Source organism: Aristolochia californica, unplaced genomic scaffold, assembly GCF_029961685.1.
Source record: "Aristolochia californica isolate CCGP_79_NKW_82.1479 unplaced genomic scaffold, dmAriCali1.0.hap1 SCAF_10, whole genome shotgun sequence".
Classification (NCBI taxonomy): Eukaryota; Viridiplantae; Streptophyta; class Magnoliopsida; order Piperales; family Aristolochiaceae; genus Aristolochia; species Aristolochia californica.
The window spans coordinates 5,596,340-5,620,425 of NW_027181771.1; the positions used below are offsets into that span (position 1 = coordinate 5,596,340).

General features: G+C 40.0%; 1 protein-coding gene across 2 annotated transcripts; it reads left to right on the top strand.

Moving 5' to 3' along the window:
* The first annotated feature begins 268 nt into the window (after positions 1–268).
* LOC137934541 (uncharacterized) lies at positions 269–23,163 on the top strand. 2 transcript variants are annotated; one of them, XM_068778951.1, is made up of 14 exons: positions 269–356; positions 507–623; positions 747–799; positions 1,974–2,270; positions 4,260–4,568; positions 4,649–4,757; positions 4,851–4,944; positions 18,745–18,832; positions 18,932–19,015; positions 20,422–20,518; positions 21,058–21,145; positions 21,452–21,557; positions 21,632–21,724; positions 22,322–23,163. In XM_068778951.1, exons 4-14 carry the CDS (start codon positions 2,088–2,090, stop codon positions 22,721–22,723), a joined length of 1,653 nt encoding a protein of 550 aa, XP_068635052.1. In that variant the 5' UTR covers positions 269–356; positions 507–623; positions 747–799; positions 1,974–2,087; the 3' UTR covers positions 22,724–23,163. The 2 variants fall into 2 exon arrangements, with proteins under 2 accessions (XP_068635052.1, XP_068635062.1); XM_068778961.1 differs by lacking the exon at positions 269–356 and having other exon boundaries at positions 452–623.
* The last annotated feature ends 923 nt before the right edge of the window (positions 23,164–24,086 follow it).

Sequence of the window (24,086 nt, forward strand, 5' to 3'; positions counted from 1 at the left end):
ATTTATGAGAAAAAAATGAATTTCTATGAATATCTTATAAATGATCAGGTATTGAATTATCCGTGGGTAAGCATGTAAATTGACAATCATAGAATTAACTAGACAAGCTTTAGGGAATTTGATCGAGCCGAGTTCGTGCCCATGCGCTGGGTTCAGAGCAGTGTAGGTGCGCCCTGCCACTATCAGCTTCCCGCCCCTTTTAGCAAATTCTCTTTTGTAACTATTTTTTCTTTCTTCCAACCGTAGCCAATTCAACGCTTAAAAATAACAATATTTCGCGCAACTTCTCTTCGCCAAGACGCAGTTTTGCTTTTATCTTCTCGCCATTTTTTCCTCCCCGATTTCGCGATTTGAGGGTTAGGGGACTTCTAAATCTCCGTTTTTTTTTTTTTTTTTTGTTTTCTTTTCCCCTGCATATCGCTTGCCCGTGTACGTTCTTTTTGTTAATGAGTTGTTTCTTCTCTCTGTCAATCGAATGTGACTTCGTTGATTTCGTCGTCTTGCAGAGGCTTAGCCTGAAAGGACTAGCTGATTTCGCCGGAACTTGGCTAAGACACAGTTGCAAGAAAAGAGAAGAAAAAGGGCTGCAATCCTTCGCGATCACTGATCAACTTTTTCTCTTTGTACGATATATCCCAAATTTTCCTTTCTTCTTAATTCGAAAATCCTTGAACCTTTCTTATTTTATCTATCGCTGTGTTAATTTTCTCTTAAAGAAGGATTTTCTTCATTGTTTTCTTCGGCAGGATAAAGCAAAGCCATTTGATTGTTTTTTTATATAACATCTGCAACTAATCAGGTGAGGGTTTTGGTTGGTCCAAGCTCTTATTTTGCTTGACAAACGTTTGTTCTCGTATACAGAGTTTGACAGTGTTGACTATTTTGCTCCTACCTGTTAAATGTTTACGTGGGAGTTATCGGAAAACATTTTTTTTAATCTCTGTGTTTCTTTGTATTTTTCTGATTCATTGGAGGATGTATGCACTTGGCGGTGTTCATTCTCTAAGGCAGTACTATGTAGTGCTTTAATGGATTGCCTTTGGATTTTTTTACTTTCATATCATACTTTTCTTGTCTATCTGTAGCTGGGAGGTGAAAACATTATCCGTTTAGTATAATTTAAGTAATTTTTGACTTTTTTGTACGTCAGTTGGTTATGTAGCTAAAAAATGTCTAATACGAGGTGCTTCTTTTGGTTGTGTGTAGCTTTTAGAACCTTATCTAGAGATTAGTTTACTTTTTCCATTTTGTGTGGAGTTTGTGTTTAATTGAGGGAGCTGATACCTTTCTTTGGAGCACACTCTGAATCCAGCTGTCCGGCATTTACAACTTAGCACGAGTTCAGAAACTCAGAACCTGCAAATTGAATGAATAAAACTCTCTTAGTGAACCAAATATTATTCACTGTTGGGGGTTTTGGGGGTGCACTGTATTTTCACTAATCTTGAGGATATTGTTCAGGTGACTGACATCATCTTCATATTTTCCATTTCCAACATGTATAAAGAAAAATCTGCAATGTAAGAGAATAATGTTAAATCCTTTCATGTCAAGTCAAAGTTGTTGCCAACAAATCTTCTCTCTGTAAATGTTTTAGCTCATCTTATGTTCTAATACTTTGGACCTCATACTGAATTGAATGCTGCTTTAACACCATTATATTTTGCAGAAAGGAAGGCTAAATTCTGACAGTCCCATTTAACCTTACTATTTTTTTTAACGAAAGCTCCTATTAATGGTATATTTCACTGTCAATTTAGGGAAAAATTTGTTTTGGCTGCTCAGTTGACACCCTTTAGTGTCAAATATGTCTTCTTTCGCTAAAACTCCGATGCTTTATTCACCTCATTCATACTGACACCTCATTTTTCTTTTAATTTTTTTAATTTATCTTCAATGGTTACTTTGATATTTGTTACTCATGTTATTACCAAAAAATATTATAGCACTATCTGACTTCATAACAACTACAGATATGTTAGTTCACCATCATTTTCTACATGAAGTGAAGAAACAAGAAGATAAAGATTGAGGAAAGGAGAGTATTATCATTATTATGGTCCTGTATGGTCTGAGCTTTTGTTGTTATGAACAACAACAACAGCAACAGCAGCAACAACAGAATGTCTTCGTCACTGGGAAATGTCCAATCTCCAGGTCCAGTACTAAAGACATATTTCAAGACTCCTGAAGGTCGTTACAAGCTCCATTATGAGAAGACACATCCAGCCGGCCTCCTTCACTATGCCCATGGAAGAGCTGTCTCTCAGGTAGGTTTCAAACTCAATGTTGGATTTCTGGATCAAGATTCTCTTTGACAAGTTAAAGCATAACCAAACTGAAGCTCCTATGGCTAATATAACTAAAATAAGTATTCTAAATAGGAAGGCTTATCCTGCAACCAATTTTCACTATGAGGGACCCATCCCTTTGGTGGGGGGCAAACTCCAGGGATCTACAAGTGAAATAAGTTTTGATGAGTTGAAAACATTCTTCCACTAGTTAATATATAATAAGGTAGTAAAAGTGTAACATTATGTAGCTTGATGGTTTTGGTAGATTAAATATAACGTTTTTATCGTTTTTGCACAAGCCATGCCTTAGTTATTTGTAGATCTATAATTTGTGCTATCTAGGGAATAGAAGACTGTGAGACAAAGAATCCTTTGAGATTCTGAACTCTTCAGATGTGGAGATAGGCACTTGGTTTGTTTTCACTGCTGTTGTTTCTTTTCTATGAGTATCCCAAAAAGCTAGCTTCTCTTATTCTCACAACATTGAATTTGGTAGAATGATGAATAGTCAGATACAATGCCCTTAAATTATATAAGAAGGCCCAGATCCTCGTAGTTGAGGTTCCTCTATACTGACATTTTGCACTTTCTTTCTTTGATTGAATGTGCTGTATGATACATAATCTTTGCAAACCATCATGTGATGTCACTTTCATCTATGTTGCCTATGGAATTTCAGCCACAAAATCTTTTTGAAAATTATCCAATTCAGGATAAAGTGAATGGCTCGCAAGTTCTTTAGATTAGTAATACTAATAAAAGAAATTTAGCAGCCCTTTGTTTTAACCTTTAGTTTTGTGTGTGTGTGTGTGTGTTTGGGGGGTGGGGGTGTTGTGTGTTAGTGAGCAATGAAATTAGATCACTAGGGTAAGTGAAGGTGATATGCCAAGGTGATCTACTTTCTCTAGAGAATATTCATCTTTGTAGTAGTGCATTTAAGTGGAAAGGAGAGGGACAGTAAACCTATTTCAAATATAAGGTGGGGGTGGATATGATATTATGCTACCTTATTTCACCCAATGCCCTTAAATGATGAATTTGGTAGAATGATGAATAGACAGACACAAGGCCCTTAAATGATATAAGAAGGCCCAAATCCTCCTAGTTGAGGTTCCTCTATACTGTCATTTTGCACTTTCTTTCTTTGATTAAATGTGCTATACGATACATAATCTTTACAAACCATCATGTGATGTCACTTTCATCTATGTTGCCTATGGAACTTCAGCCACAAAGTCTTTTTGAAAATTATCCAAATCAGGATAAAGTGATAGGCTCGCGAGTTCTTTAGAATAGTAATACTAATAAAAGAAATTTAGCACCAGCCCTTTGTTTTAACCTTTACCATTCTGGTTTTTGGTGGGTGGGGGGTGGGGGGTTTGGTTAGTGAGCAATGAAATTAGATCACCAGTGTAAGTGAAGGTGATATGCCAAGGTGATCTACTTTCTCTAGAGAATGTTCATCTTTGTTTTAGTGCATTTAAGTGGATAGGAGAGGGACACTAAACCTATTTCAAATATAAGGTGGGGCGGATATGACATTATGCTGCTTTATTTCACCCAATGTTTCTTTTAGTTTGTGCATAAAGATGGTGATTCATTTTCTTTTGGTTATGTGGATCCACCTGAGTGTTCCATGGGCAGCAATTTGTTTTGTGCAATTTCTTTTGATGGTTCACTGTCTGCTAACATTCTCTGTGCACTGACAGGGCCTTAGTAAATTTTCTTTTCCTATAACTTCTCTGTGTTTCTGAAGGAAAAATGACTCATTTCCTCTGAAGAAAAGTGATTGAGTTATTTTTTTTGCTTTTCCGAATTCTTTAGTTTTATTTTTTAGTTTGCTGTTATGTTGGAACATTGAAATCTTGTTACTTTGTCTTATTTTATTTTCTTATATTTTGGTTGCTTTTTTAGAGTTGAAGTCAAACTTGGAATTTTTTTTACTTCAAAATATTTTATATTTAGGTCACTCTTGCACATCTTAAGGATAAAGCTGCTCCAACAGCACCTCCACCTTCAAACGCAAGTGCTAGCAGTGGGGTGAGGTTGGCCGCTGCTAGGCTGCTTGGTGGTGGGAATGGGAGCCGTGCCCTTAGCTTTGTTGGGGGAAATGGCTCAAGTAAAGCTTTAGCAGGAAACAGTAGGATGGGATCCATGGGAAGTTCTAGCTTGATTAGCTCTTCGGTTCCTTCAAATTACGACGGCAAAGGCAGTTATTTGATTTTTAATGTTGGGGACACCCTTTTTATCAGCGATTATAATTCACAAGACAAGGTAATCCTGTTCCTTTCTTCTCTTTTTGAGCATCTTCAAGACTGTACCTCAAGTTATGGGGCCTCTTTCTTCTGTTGCAGGATCCTATCAAATCCATCCATTTTAGCAACTCTAACCCTGTGTGCCATGCATTTAGTTCTGAACTGAAGGATGGTCACGACCTTCTGATTGGATTAAACTCAGGGGATGGTAACTACCTTTTATGCGTTACTTGGATATCTTATATATTGCTGTTTCTCCTTCTAACTTTTTGCATGCTTGCTCTTTCAATGCAATTTTCAGTATACTCGGTATCATTGAGGCAGCAACTGCAAGATCTTGGTAAGAAGCTTGTTGGAGCTCAACATTACAACAAGGATGGTTTAATTAATAATAGGTATTGCTACATTGTACAAATCTAATTTTTTTTTTTTTGAAATGTGATTTTTGTCCTACTAAGTTTGTTTTTTTACTGTGCATTTGTATTTATATATCATAATGCATTATCATGTTTCATAAAAAAAAATGCGTTATCATGTGAGGAGGGTAATTTTTGTAAACTTAAAAGGAGGGAAATAAAACACAAAATAGCATATTCTAGGGTTTGGGTTGATCATGTCAAAATTTACCATGCCATGCGAGTTCATTTTGCTTATTCATCTAGGAGAATTGTATTATCTAATGCTAGTACTTTGTTGAAAGTTAGGTGGTTCACTTGTATAATTTTAAGAAGATTTGGATTATTTGTGAGTGAATATGATGTATTGCTTGGGTACTTTGCATAACAAGAGTTTCCCCTTTATAGTTATGCTGTGTAAGAAGTTGTTGAATGTGCACAATAATCTTGGAGAGCTGTGTCATCCAATGTAATCCAGTATTTATGCTTGGTTGAGATTTAGGTGTTTTAATTTATAAGTTTTAGAAAATTTGATATAGTGAGTGAAAATATGATGTATTAGTTTGGTACTTTACATAGTAAGAGTTTACACTGTGTAGAATTTAGGATCCCATGAGAAGAACTTTAGATCAACGAGGAAGAAGAAGAAGAAGAAGAAGAGAGAAAGGAGAGGAGAAGAAGAAGAACGTTGAAGGAGAGAGTTTGGATTAAGGGAAGAAGGGTTTGTGTCAAATAAGAAAGAGTGAGGCTGAAAACATGGTGACAATTGGCTCCAAACTGGACTGTGAGTGAGAGACGGGAGAGGCGATTTGTGCGAAGAGAATGTTGTGCGTATCGTGCTGATAGACGCGTATTGTGCGTCGGAGAAACGCGTAACGTGCGCCGTTAGCTTTGAATGCGGTAACGTGCGCCATTAGCTTCGAATGCACTAACGTGCGCTGATTTTTGAAAATGAGCCGGGACCCTTCTTCGGTCACCATCCCCGTGGCTGGTGACCGGAACCCTCGACAACAAACTTCCGGCAAAGACACAACCACCTTCTTCGACGCCGTTCGATGGAAAGAAGTCGTCTCTCCGAGAAGACTTAGAAGATACGACCTAGAAAAATGTCACTCCAGACGCTTGGAAACCTTGGAGCTCCCCTCCGACAAGCCAACAGAACCTCCTATGGAGGGTTTCGACGCCAGATGGAAGACGATCTCCCGGCGAAAGAAGAGGAACCCTCCTTTCCGTTTTAATTACGGAAAGAACAGAGTTACAGTGGAGAAAGTCGCCCGGAGCTCCAGACAGGTGATTCACATCTCCTTTGCCGTCGGATCGAAGATGTCCTTTATCTGTGTTCCAATGGAAGCCATTTCAAGCTTCGTCCTTCAGTTCCAACGAGTCACGAACGAAGCTAATTGAACCCGGGAACTTTGGACACGGGATTTGTTTTTCTTCCTCTCTGTGAGCTCCTTTCGGGGACAAAGAGATTGCTGTGTCGTCCATCGGCGTGGCTCAACAGTGCTCACCAAGATTTATATTCCCAAGGTCACCAACTTGGGATTTGGCTGGAAGGAGTTTGTAGAAGCCATCTGGAGCCTCTCTCCAGTGCAGACTCTGGAAGGGGGAGCCCCCAGCTCCAGCTGCAACACCCGAGCCTTCTCCCCCCCCCCCCCTATTTCCATGCCCCACCAGAGACAAAACACCCCTCTGAGCCCATTTCTTACCTCCAAACAGTCCTCCCCTTCCTTCGAAACCCCCTAACCCAGCCATTTAGAACCTCTTTTTAGACCACCATGTCTCAACACACCTTCTTCCCTCAGAAAAATCCAAAACCATCCAAATCCCTCCCAACTTGCTCCATAAAGGGCGACAATCTCTGACCCACTTTATCCTAGTCCACACCTCCCCCAGTATCGTCAAATCCAGCATCCTTCAATGGTTGACTGATGAGCTTCACCTCCCCTACACACCCAGAATTTCCTACCTTAACCTCCAATCTTGGCTTGTTCACTTTGAAACCCAACAAGAGTCTTTTGTGGGCCTTGCTATCACACCCCAAACCCCCTTGGGCATCATTGGGATATCAGAATGGCTCCCCTCGATTCCTTCTAGTCAATTTGGGCAATGGGCTACAATCACCGGCCTTCCTGCGGAACTATGGCACAATGAGGTCTTCACGAGCATCATCTCAGAGTTTGGTGTCATAATTTCTCTAGACCCTCTTACTGAACACTGACATCGCCTTGATGAGGCTTGGAGAGCTGTGTCATCCAATGTAATCCAGTATTTATGCTTGGTTGAGATTTAGGTGTTTTAATTTATAAGTTTTAGAAAATTTGATATAGTGAGTGAAAATATGATGTATTAGTTTGGTACTTTACATAGTAAGAGTTTACACTGTGTAGAATTTAGGATCCCATGAGAAGAACTTTAGATCAACGAGGAAGAAGAAGAAGAAGAAGAAGAGAGAAAGGAGAGGAGAAGAAGAAGAACGTTGAAGGAGAGAGTTTGGATTAAGGGAAGAAGGGTTTGTGTCAAATAAGAAAGAGTGAGGCTGAAAACATGGTGACAATTGGCTCCAAACTGGACTGTGAGTGAGAGACGGGAGAGGCGATTTGTGCGAAGAGAATGTTGTGCGTATCGTGCTGATAGACGCGTATTGTGCGTCGGAGAAACGCGTAACGTGCGCCGTTAGCTTTGAATGCGGTAACGTGCGCCATTAGCTTCGAATGCACTAACGTGCGCTGATTTTTGAAAATGAGCCGGGACCCTTCTTCGGTCACCATCCCCGTGGCTGGTGACCGGAACCCTCGACAACAAACTTCCGGCAAAGACACAACCACCTTCTTCGACGCCGTTCGATGGAAAGAAGTCGTCTCTCCGAGAAGACTTAGAAGATACGACCTAGAAAAATGTCACTCCAGACGCTTGGAAACCTTGGAGCTCCCCTCCGACAAGCCAACAGAACCTCCTATGGAAGGTTTCGACGCCAGATGGAAGACGATCTCCCGGCGAAAGAAGAGGAACCCTCCTTTCCGTTTTAATTACGGAAAGAACAGAGTTACAGTGGAGAAAGTCGCCCGGAGCTCCAGACAGGTGATTCACATCTCCTTTGCCGTCGGATCGAAGATGTCCTTTATCTGTGTTCCAATGGAAGCCATTTCAAGCTTCGTCCTTCAGTTCCAACGAGTCACGAACGAAGCTAATTGAACCCGGGAACTTTGGACACGGGATTTGTTTTTCTTCCTCTCTGTGAGCTCCTTTCGGGGACAAAGAGATTGCTGTGTCGTCCATCGGCGTGGCTCAACAGTGCTCACCAAGATTTATATTCCCAAGGTCACCAACTTGGGATTTGGCTGGAAGGAGTTTGTAGAAGCCATCTGGAGCCTCTCTCCAGTGCAGACTCTGGAAGGGGGAGCCCCCAGCTCCAGCTGCAACACCCGAGCCTTCTCCCCCCCCCCCCCCTATTTCCATGCCCCACCAGAGACAAAACACCCCTCTGAGCCCATTTCTTACCTCCAAACAGTCCTCCCCTTCCTTCGAAACCCCCTAACCCAGCCATTTAGAACCTCTTTTTAGACCACCATGTCTCAACACACCTTCTTCCCTCAGAAAAATCCAAAACCATCCAAATCCCTCCCAACTTGCTCCATAAAGGGCGACAATCTCTGACCCACTTTATCCTAGTCCACACCTCCCCCAGTATCGTCAAATCCAGCATCCTTCAATGGTTGACTGATGAGCTTCACCTCCCCTACACACCCAGAATTTCCTACCTTAACCTCCAATCTTGGCTTGTTCACTTTGAAACCCAACAAGAGTCTTTTGTGGGCCTTGCTATCACACCCCAAACCCCCTTGGGCATCATTGGGATATCAGAATGGCTCCCCTCGATTCCTTCTAGTCAATTTGGGCAATGGGCTACAATCACCGGCCTTCCTGCGGAACTATGGCACAATGAGGTCTTCACGAGCATCATCTCAGAGTTTGGTGTCATAATTTCTCTAGACCCTCTTACTGAACACTGACATCGCCTTGATGAGGCTTGGATCCTCATCAATCCTATTCGTCTTTGCGAAGGACACTACTTCCGATGCATTATGGTGGATAATGCCCGATTCTGGATCCGCATTGAGTTGGCAGATATGGAAGACTTTAGAAATGAGACCTCGAGTCCTGCAGCTAAATTCAGAGATTCTCCATGGCCTGTCCGCACATTGACAGCAACAACCCCGGTCTCTTCTCCCCAGAAGATGCGTCTTGAACCAGCCAGTCTTACAATTGGCGCTGATTCTATTCTAGTTGCTTCCTTGATAGTCCCTCCTTGCCGTACCACCCACCCACCAGTCCATCTCAACCCACCATAAATATTATATCTGATAGAATCTATCCCAACCCCCAGATACCTACAGTTGCCATTCACCCTCCCACTTTATCCCCCGAAATAACCACACCCCCCACCCCGTTAAAAGCCTCGCAGGCCTTCCTATAACTCTATCCCACAATCCTCACACCCCTCAAACCACCACTCAGATAATGAACTTTGTCCCTCCACCACCTCCGAGAAATTCCCACTCCAAAATTCCTTCTCCTCCCCTTGCCACCTACCAACGCCGGAATAGAGGTCAACCGAGACAACTTCTCCAGGATGGTCCCAGTGTTACTACTAGATACCCTTGCAATCTAGAGATAGGGGACTTCATCTTTCTAGAGACGGGTGAAAGAGCTCAGAATTATGTGGCTACTCTTCAAATAGAACAACAAAAATTCGACCCAAAAACCTAGGCTGAGATAGTGGAACTTGCCAAGGTGATGGGCACTGTCTACACGGAGCCCCTCCGGGGAGATAACCACCTGTCTCAGATGTCCAAGAAGAAGACTAGTGATCAATGATCATTCTCTCTTGGAATGTTTGTGGAATTGGATCCGCGCGTCGCCGTGCCTCAGTTCGGGACCTCCTTGCCTCTACCAAGGAAAATGTTGCTATTTTTCAAGAAACCAAGGCGACTTCTCTTCCCCTTGGATATATCCGCGAGTTGTGGCCTCTTAAGGAGCCTGGATGGATTTCTGTGGATGCGATTGGATTGACTGGCGGCATCCTGATGGTGTGAGACACTAATACCATTGAGGTGCTCGATCGTTGTTGTGGCACTTGCTCCCTCAGAATCAAGCTGAGAGACAAAGGATCAGGGAAATTTGGTGCCTTGTGGGTGTGTATGGTCCTACTAGACATCTCTTTTGGGATGACCTTTTGAGGACTTGTCAGAGGTGGACCATTCCTCTGATGCTTGCAAGAGATTTCAATGTTACCCGCTTCTGCCACGAGAAATCCCCTCCCTCCCGGAGAATCACTACCTCCATGAGACTATTTGCAGACTTTATTTGCAGTTGGGATCTTGATAAGGTTACCCTATCTGGGAAGACCTTCACTTGGTCAAATGGCAGATAGCTCCCCGTCCTCTCCAAGCTTGATCGCTTCTTAGCCAACAACGACTGGCTCCAGTTATACAGCAATGCCACAGGCAAAGTTCTCAATAGGGTTGTTTCCAATCATTGGCCGATTATGGTAGATACCCACCCCCCCCCCTTTCTTTCAGATTCAACAATGCTTGGATGGCGGACCCCTCTATCCAGTCCTTTTGGGAGAGGATGGTCGTGGCGGACTTGAATGGGTGGACTTTCCCAACCAAGCTCAAGATGTTGAAGCCGTTGCTGCGATCCTGGGCCTTTGCGAGAAAGGCCTCTTCCTCAGCCGCGAGAGCCTCCGTCCTTTCTCAGATTTCCACCCTTGACTCTAAAGAGGAATCTAGATACCTCTCTTCCTCGGAAGTAACTTAGAGATATGCCCTCCAAGGGTAAATGCAATCATTCGCTCATAGTGAGCTCGTGCAAGATTTAAGTGGCTCGTTGAGGTGGATGCCAATACTAAATTCTTTCATGCAGTCGCCTCTGCACGGAGAAGAGCCAACCGCATCACCACGCTCAACGTCAATGGTGAGAGTACCTCGGATTGATCCCTTATTTTAGACTCACTAGTGAAATTTTTTGCAGAATTATACTCTGATGGCCAGCCAGTTCGCCCTCTCTTCGAAAGGATTCATTTCCAGGCTATTCCTTCGGCCGCAAGTAGTCTTTTCGAGCTCCCTTTCTCCAGTAAGGAAATTGAAAAAGCAGCATTGGGTCTTCCTTTGGATCGTGCTCCGGGCCATCCCATTTTAAGGCTTTAAAGCTTCCCAGATTCATCCTAAAGCTTGATTTTGAGAAAGCCTTTGACAGAGTTAATTGAAAATTTCTGGACACTCTCCTGGGGAAGATGGGATTCGGGGAAAAATGACGCTTCTGGATTCAAAGTTGCATATCTTCGGCAAGCTATTTCGTTCTTCTCAACGGAACGGCTTGCGGATATTTTAAGGGATCTAGGGGAATCAGGCAGGGAGACCCTCTTTCCCTTTTGCTCTTCAATGTGGTAGCGGAATACCTATCATCTTTGATCTATTTAGCCAAAAACCTGGGTTGGCTCCTCCTCACGACGGATTGTGTAGCCTTTGATATGTTGATCCTTCAGTTTGCAGACAATACCATTTGCTTTGGGGTTGGTACTATGGATCATATCCAAAAACTGCGTGTTGTATTGGGACTATTTGAATTGGCTTCTGGTCAGAACATTAACTGGAAGAAAACCACCCTCCTAGGCTATCATATTGACTCACCTGTGCTTCAAGGTATGGCTGAATATTTGAGGTGCTCAGTGGGAAATTTGCCAGTTACATGTCTTGGACTACCACTCTTTGACTCTCGGCCTTGGGCGACGCTTTGGTCCCCCCTCATTGAGAAATTTGAGAAGAGACTAACTACTTGGAGGGGCAAGCTTTTATCTACTGCTGGGCGACTCACTCTCCTCAAGTCTTGTTTGGCAGGATTGCCAAACTATTTATTATCTTTCATGCACTGTCCGGCCTCCGTTTGCAACAAGATTGACGCCATCCATTTTCTCTAGAGAGGATCAGAAGACACCTTCAAATATCATTTGGTGAGTTGGAAGGATATTTGCATGCCCCGCAATTGGGATGGTTTAGGCATCCGACCTACGAAGGAGATGAATAATGACCTTTTGCTCAAATGGATTTGGAATTTCAACATCAAGCATAACAACCTATGGGGTGATATTGTCAGGTTCTATCTTCAACCTTCGGGTGCCTGGTGGAGGGAGGATGGCACTACTCGCCTCCTATCCCCGATATGGAAATCAATTCAAAAACTCCTTTCAATATTCAAAGATGCAACTTCCTTTCACACAGGCAATGGAAGGACCCAATTCTTTTGGTCGGATGAATGGTGCGGCTCCCACCCCCTCTCCGAGGACTTCCCGGGGCTCTCTAGGGTGGCGAGGGACCTTTCCTGCTCAGTGGCTGATTCTTGGAGAGATCACTCATGGAGTCTCACGTTTCGTCGAGGATTAAATGATGAGGAAACTTCGGCCTTTTGCTCTCTCTTCTCCAGACTTAGCAGCATGATTATTAGTGAGCATGCAGTTGATAAACTGTCATGGAGGCCTAACATTAATGGCCGATTCACAGTTGCATCCGCCTACTGTCACATTAGAAAGCAAGATTACAACATGCATGAGCATAAGGCAAACCTGGCATGGAAGCTCTCAGTGCCTAGTAAAATCAAATTCTTCGTGTGGACGGCCACCAGGGAACAGATCCTCACCACTGACAACCTCCATAAAAGAGGTTACACTGCCCCTAATCATATTTGTCCCCTTCGTGGTGTGTGCGACGAGACAGTTCAGCATGTTCTCTTACATTGTGATTTTTCTTGGCCAGTCTGGATGAAGATATTTCAGAAGATTGGTCTCCAAATAGGGCTACATCAGGACCTTTTCGGCACCTATGAGATGGTTATGGGGATCCGCCTTCCTAGGCTGGGCAAGATAATTCTCTTGGCATGCCTTGCGCATGTCCCATGGTGCATATGGCTCGAGCGAAATAACCGGAGATTCAACTCCAAGGCTAACACCCCGGATAATATAGCTTCTCAGGCAGTGGGCCTTATCTCGAGTTTGTTACATTCTAGGAAGGAGTTTGCTTCTCTATCGGGCGTTTCCCATCGGGAAAATTGGGGTTTGATCGCGCATATGGCGGACCCTTGTAGGAATCCGGTTATGGCCACCTGGGTTCCTTCCCCTTACGACTACATCAAACTCAATTTTGATGGTAGTGGTTTAGGCGGTCCTGGGCCAGCTGGCGTTGGTGGTGTTTTTAGAGACAGTAGTTGAGGCCCTATTCTATCCTATGCCGGGCCGGAGGGTATTGCTGATTCAAATACTGCTGAAGTGAGTGATCTTCTATTCGGCCTCCAAATCTTTAAAGAGCGGCTTCATGGTAAGCTGCTTATTGAAGGAGACTCAAAGACTGTCATCAGATGGTGTTCAAAAGATAGCTCCCCTCCTTGGTGCCATTGGCCAATCACTGATTGTATTGCTGATATTGTGTCATCCATTCATTGTGATTGGAACCTCGTTCCTAGATTAGCCAATTTGTTGGCTAATAAATTGGCAAAATTCGAAACCTCCCAACAATCTTTCATTGTTTGGGAAGGCTTCCCCTCTTGTAATCTGCTCGTTTGAGCTCTCTTAATAAAATTCTACATCATTTCAAAAAAAGAAAAAGAAAAGAAAGAGGGAGGCTGGACGAATTTGTCGAAGAAGAGAGGGATTCAATGCTCTATCTCTTAGCCAATGCCTTTTATTTATAGTTTTATAATGCCCTTAGGACTACAACTTGATAAAACAAAAGACATAAAAGGAACACATATTTACACCTCTATGCCATCTATATGGAAAGTACCATATTTTACACATATGCCACTCCTTTGACGTGTGGGCTTCTTGTATTGAGTTTGTGGGCTTGAGCCCATCTTTCAATACTCCCCCTCAAGCTGGAGGAGAAAGACATCATAAATACCCAGCTTGCCACATATAAAAGATAGGATTTTAGATGTAATTGGTTTAGTGAGAATATCAACTACTTGCTCTTGAGATGAAACATATTTGAGGGAGATTATTCCTACTTGAAACTTCTCCCATATGAAATGACAATCCACCTCAATATGTTTAGTTCTTTCATGTAAGACTGGATTTGAAGTAATATGAATGGCTGCTTGGTTATCACAATGCAAAAAGTCAGTGAGGAGAAGTCAGTTGAATGCTACTGCTCCACCTTTCTGCATGGCTAGTAGCAACATGTGACCTGAGTTATCGGATACATTTGGTAACTGCTTTGTAGCATTAGTAGTGTGTTGGAAGATGGGCTTAAGCCCACAAGCTCAAGACAAGAAGCCCACACGTCAAAGGAGTGGCATATGTGTAAATATGGTTCTTTCCATAATGATGGCATAGAGGTGTAAATATGTGTTTTGTTTTATAAAGTTGTAGCCCTAAGGGCATTGTAAAACTATAAATAAAGGCTTTGGATAAGAGGTAGAGCATTGAATCCCTCTCCTCTTCTTCCAAAAATTCGTCCAACCTCCCTCTTTCTTATTTGACACAAACCCTTATTCCCTTAATCCAAACTCTCTCCTTCTACGTTCTTCTTCTTCTTCCTCTTCTTCCTCGTTGATCTAAAGTTCTTCTCATGGGATCCTAAATTCTACATGGTATCAGAGCCAGGAGTTTAGGATCCCACTTGATGAAGTAGTTATGAAATATGTCTAAGAAGTTAGTAAAAGAAGGAGTTCAACCATGAAGAGATAAGTTAATTCTCTTCTTCTTTACATTTTTTTTTCTTCTTATTTACATACTCTTTTTTTACGTTTTTTTCCTTCTTATTGAACTTTGAATCACATCAAGTCAAGATAATCTTCATATGTTGTGAAGATTTATTTTTTTGACTAAAATGACGTTATAATCTTGATCTTCCTATTGATCAATTACAAGCTTCATCGAGATCAGTTGCTACTTGTGTCTTATCAAGATTGATGTTTTGAGATTCAGTTACCTTTATGTAACTTGGATCAATTTTATTTGAGGTAGAATTCTAGCACATGTTGCTGTAAATTCTCCCACTAGATGTTGCTCATGGGATTGTGTTATGTTGTTGGATGCCCATTATATGTTTGATGAAATTCCAGCACTCACTTATCCCAATTATTTTTGTTGCTCTTGAACTTCAACAATTGCATTTTTTTTACGTTGAAGTAGTCCCATGAGCTGAAGATAATTTTTTTTCGAGTGTCTTGATTTGCCTCTAAATTTTCTCTAAATATTTTTTGCTCTCGGTTTGTGTTGGAGTTTGGATTAAGGCCTAAGCGGTTGCATCTACCTTCTCCTCTTTGTTTTTTCCTTTAAGAATATAAGAGGAATTGAGTGATGGCTGGATCTTATTCTCACTTGCCAAAATCACAGATTTGTTGATAATTTGGTGCTTACTCTTGTGAAAAAATTCTATTATCTTTTTCCCTCTATTGTTGGTGACTGATTTGGTCCACGGGTTCTTCAAATTACGTTGAGTAATTGTTATTTGAAGAAGGCCCCTACCCTTGACCTCCACATTTGCCTTGCCTCATCATGGAGAGTGGCCACACCAGTAATAAGAGTGACATACTCCGCATTACTACGATTCCACTAAGAGGTCTCTCCAATTACCTTAGCTGGTCACAATCAGTACAAAGGGTTCTCATTACTCGTGACCTTCTAAGTCATGTTATCAAAATCCCTCATCCGATTGATGAAGAAGACGAAGCCTACTACAAGTAGGTTAAAAATGATAACATGGTTATCAGTTGGCTCATCAATAGCATGGAAGAGCATGTAGGTCCACTTGGAAATAGCCAAGGACATTTGGGACACTTGTGCTAAGCTCTACTCAAGTACTGCCTCGTTACAAAGAGTATATGATGTCTTACAAAGTATGCTGTATACTAAACACGGAAAGAGGGGGAGAAGTAGACGAAGTACAAGAAAGAGGTATTTTATTCCATATGTTGTGGTAAGTTTTATGTGACCAAAATATTCAAGAAAGGGGGAGCACAAAAGATGAAGCTTTTGCATCTAAGAAGAAATTTTTTGCAGCAAAGAAAATTGAAGATAAAAAATCCTGACTCGCAGTAATAATTGTGGTAATTATTGGTGATACCTGACTCGACTCGACTCGATTCTATTTATCCGGTTGGATTATTATTTTGAGGTATTCGCAACATATTCCTTGGTCAACATATTGCATCGGATTATTCCATGGTTCTTTTTACAATTTTTTTTTTTATTATTTTGGTTCATGTTATATGGGCCCATGCCCATTTTAGCTGCAGCTATTGTGTCTCTTTGCATGAGACATTATTATTGAAGAAGTTGTGGCCTCAACATCCTATTTTCCTGTTTTCTCATTACCTATTGGCTATTTGACAACCTTACTCCTACCATCCTTTATTTGACTCTCACATACATCTTTGGGCTAACCTTTTGCGTGTTGCTTTGGTTGGGAGTTTAAGTCCATCATGGTTGGGTGTTTTAAGTCCATTGAGATATATATATATATATATATACACCTGTGGGTCTTTTATCACCGTCTTGTGAATGACAGACATGTATCACCCATTTCTACCTGTGAGAGTTGGTGCCTGGGTTGGGACATCGTGATGGAGGAGTTTATTATTACATATATGTTATCCCCATTTCTACCTGTGAGAGTCGGTGCCCGGGTTGTGACACTGTGATGGAGGAGCTTATTATTACATATATGTTACCTCTATTAATTGACATTTATTACTCCTACCACTTGAGAGTCGTGGTCCTGTGGAGGGACACGGTGATGGAGGAGTTTTTACTACACTTTTGAGCACTATGTATAGGCCCACTACCTGAGAATGATAGGAGTGTGTCCTACATCTAGTATGGGTTATGACTGGAGTATGGAGTGATGTCATACAACTTTACTCTTACTTATTTTATGCCAGCTTAGCCTCATGGAAGAGAGCACCAGCGTGAGGGAGAGTGTTGGAAGATGGGCCCAAACCCACACGACTAAGGAAAGCCCACATATCCAAGTGTGTTGGAAGATGGGCCCAAACCCATAAGATATGGAACCACTATGATCACACGAGTTGGTTGGACCCATCATGATCACGTGAGGAGTCTTACACAATAAGAAGTCTAACAAAGCCAAAATTATTATGGAAGCAGGTCTCACAGAAGAGTTTAAGTTTAAAGGTGTTTTAGTCATGTTAGTCTTCTATTTATATTGGGTTATTTAATTATGTTAGGACTTATCTGTAAGTGTTAAAGTTTGGGTGTAATTGGGATAAAGGTAGTTTAATTGGAGTTGGACTCTACTACTTTCCTCTATTATAAATAAAGGTTCATGTACTCTGATTATAATAAGTCAATGAAGTATTTCTCTTTTCCATAAATTCAACGAGTACTTTTAAATTTTTTTATAACAATGAGGAAAAGATTATAAAAAAAACCCAAAAAGAAGATGAAAAATGAACAAAAGAGTTGGTCAACTAGAGAGTTAATTAATTTTGTCATTTTGTTTTAGTTGCTGTATTTATTATTTGATTACTATTATACCCCTGTTTTAAGTGAGAAAGTGAGGATTGTAGCTGGTCATTGCATAATTTAACTTATTAATAGAACGGTAAAGGGTCGAGAGATGCTAAACTCCATTCCTCATTCTGTTTTACCATTTCTCCTCTCTGAATTTTTCTCTCGTGTTCAATTTTTTGTCTCAATCATTGTTCTTCTTTCTCTAACTTAATTAGACTATTCCGTAATCACTCTATATATATTTTTTTTTGAAAGATAATATGGAACCCTAAAATTGTAACATGGTACCAGAGCAGGGTTTTAGGGGTCCCTTGTTCACTGCTCCACAATTTATTCATGAACCAGTGTACGGCAGCCATGGCAGGTGGTTATTTTGTAAAAAATCGAATCTTTATCATAAAGGTCGTATTTTTTAATCTATTCCTGTTTTTATTATGTCATACAGCAGTGTGAGGAGACATTTCTGAACTTACGGTTTGCTGGTTGAGTTCTGGGGTGTTTCTTTAAATTGCACAAGTCAAGGATTTGTTTTTCTATTTTGCACAGAATAAGCATTACTCTGATTGCTTCTTTTAGTTCAAGTTTGGCAAATTTAAGTCCTATGTACTGTTTTGAGGTTCTGTTTCTACTTTTCTGTAGTTGTCAAAGGATCAATTCAGATGTAGGTATCCTATTCATCTCTATTTTAGGAGTTTTATACCCCAGTCCTTATTTGTTTATTTCTTTTATTACTTTTTTTCTTTTTTAATTGCCATGGCTGATCAGATTAGACAAATCTTTGACTAACCTTAAGTCTGAAGTTTTGAAATTCCAACACTTATCTTTTAGAAAGTAGATGATCTGGTTGCATCTGCATTCTCCAAGCTTCTTAATTTTCTCCACAGTGCCTTTGATACCTATAAGAAGATGGGTCATGTGTCTTGGTAACCTATACGATTTTTTCATCCAAAGTTAAGCATGCAGATGTCTAATTTGGGTTCTGACCTGTATTTCATCATCCCAACAAAAAATGAAATTTCAAAATTGTATTAAATGAAGTTTAAGTACAACGGATGATGATGGCATGGGTTGAGACCATTAATTAGCTATTTTGTTCTCCATCTGAGCAAAGACAATTGCATATTGGCCAATTTTGCTCTTATGATCATGTAGTTATTTCACTTTTACACTTTTATCTATGTTGTGTTTTTTTTTAAACTCATGTTTCCTTCAGCGTATTTTCATGATACTTGTATTTTAGTCTAAAGTTTCAAGCTTTATTTCTTCAGCCGATGCACGAGTATTGCCTGGGTACCTGAAGTTGATGGAACTTTTGTGGTTGCTCATGCTGATGGCAACTTATACGTATATGAAAAAGTAAATCCAAAATCATGTTACTTAATGTCCAACATTGTTGATCAGTTTAAGCTAAAACTTAGTGAGCTTAAGGTTCTTCTCTGCTTCTTTTTGCTTTAGAACAAGGATGGCACTGGTGATTCCTCTTTCCCTGTTATCAAAGACCAAACACAATTTTCTGTTGCACATGCCCGGTCCAGCAAGGTAAATGTAACAATTGAGCCTTCTATTCTGTTATGACTATTACCTTTTTTAATATAAAAGAAAACAAAATTGAGAGTGCCATCTGAGGGCATTTGTGCAACTGTGGTAGCCGGATTAGACATGATGAATCATCAGAGATTTTCATTTGCCCTTCCATGAATGTGGACCTCTTTTTTTATTTCTTTCTTCTCTTCTCTCTAAAGTATTTTTTTTTTAAATGTTCTCTCTAAAGTATTTACATATGCTTTCTTTTTGCTTTGCCAACTTGATTATGTTTTTGATTTTTTGGTAACAAATAATATTTTCACAGAATCAGGGAGGTGCTAGAATTAATGTCTTCTTTAATATTGTTCCTGTAACTTAAATTACTGCAGGCACTGCTTTTAAAAGTAATCTGCCCTTTCTCATTCAAGGATGTCACTATCTATTTTTATAGGGTTGGAATTCAAAGACATTGTAAGATAAGGTTGTTACGCCTTGAAACCAAAGATATTTATTGGCTTAATAACACTCTTTTGTCCTCAACTGTAGTCATATTGACTATTCTGTATTGATATCTTTCTTTTACTTATGAATGATAGAAATATCTCATTTTTTACTTCTAGAACAAAAACAAATAGTGTGGTCCTCAAACAAACTGTTTTGGGAGAAATTGGAGCAAATGAGGCAATTGACAGTAATCAGCATGCAGAGAAGGTAAAAACAAAACATAAAAGCTAACTATGAGCGGACCAAACAAAATCTGAAATTTGACTGTTTACTTATCTAAAGGACAAAGGTATGTAACTTCAAAAGTGCTATGAAAAATCAACAACAGTAACAAATGTAACAAAAAAGAAGGCTTTAATTAAGCGAATAAAATCAATGGGACAACTTTGCTGCTGTATGGTGAGAGGGAAGGAGCAGTATGTTTTGGATTTACAGAAGTCATTAAGTTAATTGGGAAAACTGGTGCAAATAATTGCTAGATTTATACCACTTATATTTTGACTTTGTAATAAAAAAGGTAAGACTTGTGTGGCCTACAAGGTGGGGTTTCTGCACTTGAAACATCATCTTCTATCAAGAGTAAGTTGGACAATTGGGAAGAATATGTAGTATATAATCAGATGTTTGGTGTTTTCGGGATATTGGCAAACTATGGTACTACACAGTATCATGGTTATATTCTATTGTTCAACATGTAATAGACCAGTTAAACAAAAAGAAAGTGTATTGGGTCTATCCTGGGCCAGTTTGTTACTTTCCAGAAGAGGTTATCACCTTGAACAGGTCATATTTGATATTGGTTAGCAATGTACTGTTGTTTGGGGAAAAATGGTGGCTCCAAAAGCCAGTTTGAGTAGTATTCTAGAAATGTCATATATCAGTTTATCTTGACATCTTATGTCCATCTCTTCTTGCAGAGTAACCCAATTGCCAGATGGCACATTTGCCAAGGTTCAATCAACTGTATTTCTTTCTCTATTGATGGAACATATCTGGCTACAGTTGGACGAGATGGTATCACATAGAAACTTGAAATGTGCACCCTTTACATCGCTTACAATTGTCTCTTCTTTTGATTGTTTTATTTTGTAAACAATAAAATGGAATAATAGCAGGATTTCATGCATCTTGATCTGCTCTTTAAACGTGTTGGTTGACTCTGACGGATCATAAACTCATCTATCAGCTTGGTTAATTTTCTGGATCAACCATATGGCCCTGTAAAATCATGGTCTTCGTACAGTCTAATGATTTTTTTAGATCCTGTTATGGCATCATTAACTTTTAATAGGGAAGTCCTAGATTTTGGCTTCCCAGATTTTCTTATGGGCTAGTGAACTCTACTTCTTACTAGTTGCCAAGGCAGTTCTTGTCATTTTTTGGTGGGACCCAAGTCTAAGGCTATATGGGTTTGATCCACCATATCGCCAACACATCTGATGATTGGCTGCTAGAAGTCTGGAAGGAAGAGACTCCAAAGAAATTAAGTGGAGTGATCACTTGCTTAGCGAACCTTTTATTCTAAGCACACTGATAATTAATTGTTCATGCAGGTTATTTAAGAGTGCTTGACTTCTCAAAAGAACAGTTAACGTGTGGCGGAAAAAGCTATTATGGAGCTTTATTGTGTTGTGCATGGAGGTAAGGATCATTCCTTGGCTTTGGTTTTTTTGGTTTATGCATACCTATGGAGGACCTAATATGAGGATCGATTCTTGGCTTTGGTTTTTGGTTCATGCATACATATGGATGGCCTAATATGAGGCCCCAAGTAGCCTACATTAATGAACATTTGTACAGAAATATTGACACTAACTGGCCCTGGAAGTGTTCACATGGAAAGAAAGTGCCTGGAGCACCTTTGGAAATTCTCTTTGATTCTTATCATGGATTTTTTAACATTTTTGTTCAATGACCAAGTTATTGATCTTAAAAGTCATTTTTCAGCCCGGATGGGAAGTACATTTTGACTGGAGGAGAAGATGACCTAGTACAAGTCTGGAGTATGGAAGATAGAAAAATAGTGGCTTGGGGTGAGGGACACAATTCTTGGGTAAGGTTTATGTCAGTTATCATGTTTGTAGCTTTGCTTCTCAGTAGTCTGATGGTTTAAGGGGTGATGGGCAGGTTAGTGGAGTTGCTTTTGACCCTTACTGGTCATCTCCAACTTCAGAAGGCTCTGGAGAAAACATTGTGTATCGGTTTGGTTCTGTGGGTCAGGTATAAAGAAATTTTGACCAATTAAACATGATTTCCTCACTTTCTTACTTCAAAGATAATGGAATTACTTTAGAATGTGTTTTTCTCGTTTTATTTATACATGAGATTTCTTAGTCTTTTGATGAATTTAGATTTTTGTTGAGCTTTATTTTCATTTATATTATTATTGTCTAGACATATTTTTGGTCCATCTTTTCCACTCTAAATAAGCAATGAACAATTTTGATGGTCTAGTCTTCAGGAGAATTAGCTAATGGCAAATTTCAATATGGTAGTACAAAGGAGAGAAAAATTAGGAAGTACAAAGTGTCAAGAGTGCCCAAGAAAAAAAAAAGTCACCAGACCTATTTATAGAATCTGGCTTGGAAAGTTACTTCAGATATGTTGGAAGAGTAAGACGTTGCTATCAATGTAGATGTATGTTTTCTTTAGTAATCAGGTATGTAGATAAATTAGCAATTCGAAGCATGTTTAGATTCCGTGGAAGTGAACCATTTTTGTGTGCATCTTTTGTGCTGCTGATCCTATCTTGGGTCCTTGCCGCACACAATTGCATGTGATGGACAATTGTGTTGGAATTTGTTTTCTCTTGAACAGGATACCCAACTGCTACTATGGGACCTCGAGATGGATGAGATAGTTGTACCCCTACGTCGTTACCCTCCTGGTGGGTCCCCAACATCTGGTGGAAACCAATGCAACAATTGGGACAAAGTTTGCCCAGTTGGTACACTTCAGCCTGCTCCAAGTATGCGAGATGTACCCAAAATATCACCAGTAGTAGCACACCGTGTACATGCAGAACCCCTTTCAGGCTTAATATTTACTGCTGAATCAGTTCTTACAGTTTGCCGGGAAGGACATGTGAAGATCTGGACAAGACCAGGTCACGTTGAGAGCCATGGAAGCAGCTCAGAGGCCGTTTTAAGTACAAATGCCAAGGATAATAAGATCTCATTAACTGCAAACAGAGTTGGAAGTTCCAATTACAAACAATAATGACTGACCATAATTTTGTATACCATTTTGACACTATTTCTATGTGAGCAATATGTAGCTGGAAACAGCCTCTTTTTGGGATGTGTTCAATAAGATGTTCACGGCTGTTATTATGTATTTCTGCGGTTTAGGTTTCATTCGTCAGAGGACTTGAAACCTCAAACTGTAGATTTTTGCACAAGAGTGTTTAAAGGTTGTCTAGTGTTGTATAATAAAATGGCCTGAGATGTAGTGTAGGATGAGTCTTCAAGCGAACAGCAGTATCGTGGTTGATATTTATTGAATTTCATACGGATCAGTCATACTTTCCATTGATTACCTACATGGGAGAAGGAGATCAACTGTGTTTTATTTAAGTGAATAGATCAATCACATGGGAGTAGCTGTGGACTTCTCAGCATATCTGAACTGATCAGATTTTGTTCTAGCTTCAATCTATGTGTTCATTTATATGTAAATAGACAATGTTTTATGTCAAATATAAGCTAGAAATGACGGAATAAAGAAAATTTTGTTGAAAGTTACCAAAGCAGTTTTGGTTAAAATTCAGCTAGCAACCAATTTGTTTGGTCAAAATGAATGAAAATTTCTATTTTCTATATCAATCTATAACTTATTTATGGGACATCTCTTATCCTTGTTAGGTTCCAACCCATTCTCGTCACTTACCCACAAATCATATGCTATCTCATTTAACTCTTCCTCTGAAGCTCATGCCACATTATACTTCAGTGAGTTTATTCTTCACGATTTGGTGCCGTTCATGTCTAAATGCTTTAGGAACGAAGACCACCTCCACTTTTTCATTCTCTATCTTCTCACAAATAAAATGATAGCTCATATCCTTTTTTGTTCATTTGAAGATCGACTAATGGTTTCAAAATCTCCATTGAGATAAATTAAGAATCTATTGTTGTTAGATTTGCACAAAATGTAAGTGTAAACAGTAAATTTATATAAGAATTTTCACAAAATCCCCATTTGGGAGTTTTTTAAGCTACAATTCATTCTCAATGAACATTAATAATAACCGCAACTCTCAAAAAAAATTTGTAGCAGCATACTCGTTCGACCAGCAAATGATCAACCAAAGAATCCATACGAAAAGAAAAGTAAACCATTTATGCCAGAAAACACCATCATTCAAACAACATGGTAGCACCATTTCACCGAGCAAGAGTGTTCAACACCACACACAAGAAAAACCCCATTAAAAACGAGAGAATAGAACAAAAAGAAAGAAGCAACATAAGGCCAAGTGGAGTTGTTTGATCGGATAAAAGAAACCACAACCCAAGAGAGGTGGAAAAACAAAAAAAAAACAAAAGAGAAAAGAAGAGAACAAAAGAAGGCATGAGAAGAA